This window comes from Sinohyriopsis cumingii, chromosome 19 (genome assembly GCF_028554795.1).
Source record: "Sinohyriopsis cumingii isolate HCF-2022 chromosome 19, ASM2855479v2, whole genome shotgun sequence".
Lineage (NCBI taxonomy): Eukaryota > Metazoa > Mollusca > Bivalvia > Unionida > Unionidae > Sinohyriopsis > Sinohyriopsis cumingii.
Window position 1 is genome coordinate 39,960,695 of NC_142979.1, and position 6,918 is coordinate 39,967,612.

A 6,918-nucleotide genomic window follows, 5' to 3' on the forward strand; every position below is an offset into this window, starting at 1 on the left:
GTAGTTTCAGTGAATCTTAAAACATGCTTAACTTGCGATTCTTATATATTCCAAGAACCCGTTTACTCAGGGATTTTAAATTACATAATCACAAAGTTTTTCAAATTTAATCTTATTTAAGATATCTAGTCTTTCGCGTGATATTTTTCAAAAATACCTTACCTTTTGACGTAACTAGCTTCATTGAAAGGTTATATTAGTTATACAATTCTGAAGGACCTGTTTGGAACAGCGTCCAGTATATCAAGCAACTCTTCGAATGAACTGAAAATCCAAGTATTGGTTTCTGATTATCTAAATGACATTTTGAAATTGATGATACAGTTATGCAAATCTTGTTTCATTGTGTATTATTCTTAGGGTACATACTTACCTGTTTATTATTCTTAGGGTACATACTTACCTGTTTATTATCCTTAGGGTACATACTTACCTGTTTATTATTCTTAGGGTACATACTTACCTGTCCTAACGAGTGTAAGGATGATTCCATCATTGCTTTTATCTTGAAGAAAATTAGACATTTACAGTGTTATAATGATATGTGTGTTGGACGGTTTCTCTAATCTGATAAATCTAGAGAAATATTGTTGACTGTAGGACATTTTCAGGATTAGGAACTTACATCTGGCCACTTACTGCCACAATAAATATTGGACCCTTTCCACGTTTGTGGTTTCGAATTAAAAGAAACATGTAAACATGTAGGACTCTATGTTTAAGATTTCGTTCTTAAAGTTAAAAGTAATACAGTTTCTTCCTTTTGTTGTATAGGTCAGGTCGGGGATTGGAAGAATTGGTTCACTGTGGCCCAGAATGAACTTTTCGATTCAATTTTCCAAGAAAGGATGAAAAATTCGAAACTTAAGTTTCGCTTTGTACTCGAGTGAGTGTAGCAACCATTACTGACCTCAAGATACATGCATGATGCACCATGAGAGTTGTTATGGATAGAAACAACAAAAATTTAGTGACATACAAAAATGACGAATAACAGCTTGTTTGAATTGGCAGTTTTATGGGTGATTCACCTCGTCTTGTTCGCTGATGATTTATGAATATATGTAACAGCGTGCAACATGTTCCCAATCTGGCGCAAAACGCACAAGGGAAGATTATATTTATATTCATTTTGTAAATCTCTTCTTTTTATTTCTTTTTTTTTTCTTCAAATAATTTATTGTGATCCTTTATTTGTATTATTTTCAAAAATTATTTACGACCTTATACAAGTATAATAAACTGACCATCCTATTGTTAGCTAAATTAATTGGAAAGTAATAAACTTTGATGTCAAATTCATTAGAGTTATTTGAATCAGGACTGTGTTACGACACCGTGGTGATAAACTAAAAAACAGAAAGAAGCAGAACCAATATGTTTTGTAGATCTTAACAAATAATTCAAGCATGAAACCTATAAATGTAAATGTAAAAGGAAAGAAATCGTGATAAAGTTCTATGAAATTCCAAACGAATGAAAAGTTCCTTATAAATGTATTAGCCTGAAATGTAAAGAATTGTCACGTTGTTAAAATAGCATTGTCCAGAGCTCTTTGGAATAATTCACAATAGTTCCAGGATAATATTATAGTCCGAAAAATGAACACTTTCTGTTTCCACTAAACAGTCCAAACGATGAACACTTTCTATTTCCACTCAACAGTCCAAAAAATGAACACACACTTTCTATTTCCACTCAACAGTCCAAAAAATGAACACTTTCTGTTTCCACTCAACAGTCCGAAAATTGAACACTTTCTGTTTCCACTCAACAGTCCAAAAAATGAACACTTTCTGTTTCCACTCAATAGTCCGATAAATGAACACTTTCTGTTTCCACTCAACAGTCCAAAAAATCAACACTTTATGTTTCCACTCATAAATGTTTTTCCTTTCAAATAAGATCCAAATCTAACGTAAACTACGTCTGCAGACTTACAACAGGAACGCTAGAAATAAGAATGACTCCAAAATAGGAATGAATATGTTAACTGTGTTCTCTCCTTATATACAACTTCCGTTACTACTACAGTTCATACATCCACGTGACAGATCATACTGTTCAATTCATTTCGAAATGCATATGCATTGGACCAGGCCCAGCCAATGGGAAATTGGTTAACTTTTATAGAAACGTCCTAATCCCACTAGCCAATGAGAAATTAACCCAAAGTCGTCAGCAGGTCTTATTGTTAGTAATTGCCAGAACATACGTAAGAATCTATTTGCATATTCTATGTAATTTTACGCTGTTAATATTCCTAAAGCTGACCTAGTCACGAAGGCAAAATCTAACTTAAGGTAATAGGAAATTACTATAATTTACAGCCATGAACATGCATTTTAAAAATTTGATAAAATCATGTACCAGCAGTTAAACGGAATATAGATGTAAATAACAACTGTCTTGGCCATTTTAACGGTTCTATTGATATCACAATTTCATAGTAATTCCACACATTTAATACTGGTGGATCTGTCGTCGATTTAATAGTGCAATGGCCAATTTCAAGCTTTTAAATGGTCCAGCTACTGCTCCAAAATGTTTATTTGTGTCAGAGGAACTACTTGAAGATGTTATTATCGTTAAATCATCTTAATTGGCGGTCATACGGTCTCAAATTAAGTTTTAAATTAAGTCGTTATATCTTTATTTTACTCAGTATAAGCACTATTTGCTTTATCAAATTTTTCGAATCAACAGCGTAGTCAGCATTCTAACGATTTAAAAATGTTTGCTGTCTTGATTTTATTGTTTTTAAGTGCGTGGTAGTATAGTATTATCTATATCATGACGAGGAATGGGAGCTAAGTGCCTTTTCCAATGACACACACAGGCAGCCGACCCAGACTGTCCTGGGCGGGTATCGATCCCATGACCCTTGCATGACAAGAAAGTTAAGATCCGCATTTTAAGAAATAGTAAATTTGTTCAAAGGAGCGTCATGCCCACTAGGAATGTTTCAGTCCAACTCGTTAATAGTAATGTGGCTACGGATGGCAATCATGTACCTTCTTCCAAATTAATTTCAATGCAAGGAACGTTAATTTAAATAATACAGTGGTCGATATGGTGAGCGCTAGAGTTACTGAGGAGTCTGCCATTAGCTATGTGTGATGCTCGATCTAACACACGACCTCTTGAATCCGAGGTAGACTCTCTGACCTGTCGATTTGAAATCAATGCGTCACTAATTGCCATCTGATACGTCGTGCTGCCACAACAGGGTAATTTTTTTCTTCAAAAGGACATATATATTACAAATTTGGCTGCCGCATGTTTTAATGTTATCGAATCTTATAGCATAAACATGCTACCCCTACGTTACACAAACACACATACCATTTTGGGGAAAGAGAACAAATACGTTGTGATAAATATTTCGTGCGCACAAATACTTGTTTTCGAATTTCCAAAATAAGTGGTACCCAATTTTCCACCCAATCCAGACATGTTGTGTATGGTAGAGAATCAATGTCAGTACTCAACTTTCCACCCAATGAAGACATGTTAAGTATGGTAGCGAATAAATGGCAGTACGCAACTTTCCACCAAATCAAGACATATTAATTATGCCAGAGATGCAAGAGCAGTACTCAACTTTTCACCCAATCCAGACATGTTAAGTATGGTAGTGAATCAATGGCAGTACTCAACTTTCCACCCAATACAGACATGTTAACTATGCCAGAGATGCAAGAGCAGTACTCAACTTTCCACCCAATACAGACATGTTAACTATGCCAGAGATGCAAGAGCAGTACTCAACTTTCCACCCAATACAGACATGTTAACTATGCCAGAGATGCAAGAGCAGTACTCAACTTTCCACCCAATACAGACATGTTAACTATGCCAGAGATGCAAGAGCAGTACTCAACTTTCCACCCAATACAGACATGTTAAGAACGGCAGCGAATCAATGGTAGTTTTCAACTTTCCATCCAATTGAGACATTTTAAGTCTAGTACCGAATTAATGGTAGTAGTCAACTTTAATCAATAGTAATACTAAATATTTCGTCAAAAAAGTGACCTGAGTCATGGAAGTTAGAGGCAGTGACATAGATTAGTAAGCGGCCCAACTGTCTACGATATAAATATCTTTGAGACTGTAGATACGTCTTTGACACTTTATACGCAGCGACGACAGTGACTGTCTCGGTCGATATTTAGCCTTATCAACTCTCTGCTGTGATTAAATCAGCCAGCTGGCTCCGGTTTGAAGGATGGATCGATATAGCTAATTTTGCGTGCGTTAAACTTGAAAAGAGATGCAAGCTATATTTTATTTAACTAATCAACGTCTTAATTTCAGTGTGTATAACCCTCGAAACGAAATTAATACAAGCATACAAGAGCCAAGTCAATTTGTTCTTGTTAATATAAAAAATACATGGATTATTTGACTGATGATTTTCGTTAGACCTATAATTAACATCTTACACGGGACCATGTATCGATATCAATTTAAATTTTAGCATGATGATATTGTTGTAATATATATGGACTATACACATTAGCTTCACCGAAAGAACTTCATATGTAACAGATTTTAATTGACGCGTGACAGTAATCACAAAGAAACCAATTAATAAGCACATGTTAAGCAGAGATATATTGTGTTATATTGAAGTATTGCCGTGGTTTATATATAAAGGAGTGAAATTGTCATACAGATATTCGTAACATTTTGAAAGAATTTATGGATGTCTCTAATAATCGGATTAAGCTAAAAGAGTAATGACGTATAAAATATTAAAGAAAAGCTTCGTTCACGTGGGTCGTTTGAATGCATCATACAGTTGTATCAAAGAGGCTAAAATATGCTATGTACGTTTTAAACACACATCCGGAACACATTGGTAAGTTACTTAGATTAGGAATCATATTAGAATAGTAGCGATGCATGCTTGGTCACGCATATGAACAGTAAAAGATGAAAACTTTTTTTGATATTGTGCAAGAAAACATCGAAGTCTCTTAACGTTGACTTGATCAACTATATTTATATGCTCATTTTTTCTCCGTTAACTTTACATTTTCAGAATCGGTCAGTATTTTACGATATTGTACACCTTCATATTGCATTCATGTGCATGAAGGAACTATTTTCTATTGTAAACAAACAATGGACGCAGACGCCAACAGTTTTGATTTGTAAACAAATCATGTACACTCGCGTAGTAGGCACTTTAAGTTTTGGTTGATGTAATTTATCTCTGAATGAACTAAAGCAGATGTTTCATGGACTGCCACATACCAGCTACTTTGGGCACATTCCGCATTAACTTTTTTGATGCAATGTTTGGATTTAGGCTAGCTATACAGTAGACACCAGACAGGTTCCTTACAAATAATATGCAAGTGACAAGGCATAAACTTGTCTTCTTTTCCTGGTAATAAGAATGGCAAAAAATATACAGTTTTACATCCTGAATTGCCTCAAAATGTACTTTCTTAGTTCTGAAATCCGAATTACATGAGCCATGTCATAGGTTCTCAATCTCGATTACACATTTCGAAATTGTACTGTAATTTTGAATATATTCCAAGTGCAATTACATCCTCCTTACTGCACTCAAAATGAAATAAGCATTAAATACCATAGCGTCTTTTTGATAATTGCAATTGAAAGATTTCATATTTTTCCCACATTATGATTTCAAACATTCAATGACAGATAAAGACACAGATTTTTATATCTCAACACGCTTCTCCGATGTATATCATGTGGAATTGTCACAAGTAGTGAAGGGGGACGATTCAGGGACAATGGGACTTATCATTAAAAACACCCCTGGGACGATATAGGGACTATATAAATTTAACATGGGGAAAAATCGTGGGACGATATAGGGACAAGGGGAATTAACATGGGGAATAAATCGTGGGACTGTCTAGGGACAAGGGAAATTTAACATGGGAGAAAAAAGCAATTCTAGGGACAAGGGGAATTGAACATGGGAATAGAGTTTGGGCCTGTCTAAGGACTAGGGGAAATGGAACAGGGTCGGGACCCTATTTTAATACGGTCCCGACCTGATGGGTCTATATTTTTTTTTTAAAAATAAAAAAAAAAAAAAGGGGTAGGCAATTGAAAGTCGATCTCTTTTCGAGAGATGTGGGTGGCCCTGAAAAGGGCCTTTGGGTTTATGTTAATATGCCCTTAACATAAAGGGCATCTGCGGCATCTTCTTGTCCTCAAGCTGCGTCTTACTGCAGGGCCATAAATCAGAGTCCTCTTGAGGCATCCTTGTCTCTCCACATACACTCTTCGTATTCACAGACTAGTGTCTGACTTGTGGACAACTGTCCACTTGGATCGGACATACATTAGCATGTCCGTCCTAAACATCATTGAAGAAACAAGGGTGGATAATTCGACTGTGGTCCACATCTTGAGGCGCCGAGAACAGGTGAATCAATGCAGTGAACTGCGCTTATTTATAGGTAGAGGAAGGATTGAAACGGATTGAGTTCATTGACCAATCCAAACACGCGTTACAAAATTCAGGCAGTCCGCATCCAATCCGAAGAGAACAGTCTGTGACGTCACGTGGTCTATATAGATTCGCTAGCGCCTGTGCGGTGTCAATCCATGCGACAGTGATTCAACATGACGGAAACTCAGAAAACGATCCATTGGGGTGCACCAGCAGTGGAGACCTCCCAAGGGAACCTGGACTTACTTTCAGAAGAGGTAAATTAGGATTTTGTGGATTTTCTTACCTCGCAAGAATTTGTTCCAGAACCTTCGTCACCTTCTTCATTACCGCACGTGGAGAATTTTAGACAGAGACAGAAAGAAGAATTGGAGAAATTTATACAGCGGCAAAAGGAAGCAGAACAAGCTTTTCTCCTACAGCAACAGCAACAAAAAGAAGAGGTAAGAAAAAAAACAAGAAGAAGAAGC

The 6,918-nt window shown here is 36.1% G+C and overlaps 1 protein-coding gene across 1 annotated transcript in view; it reads left to right on the forward strand.

The window, feature by feature from the left end:
• The window catches only part of LOC149775538 (sulfotransferase 1B1-like), a 40,525-nt gene extending 39,223 nt beyond the window's left edge, over positions 1–1,302 (forward strand). The window contains exon 5 of the mRNA XM_089942999.1: positions 775–1,302. Coding sequence (XP_089799125.1) covers positions 775–890 — 116 coding nt within the window. The 3' untranslated portion in view covers positions 891–1,302. The remainder of the gene's footprint in view (positions 1–774) is intronic.
• Positions 1,303–6,918: the final 5,616 nt, after the last annotated feature.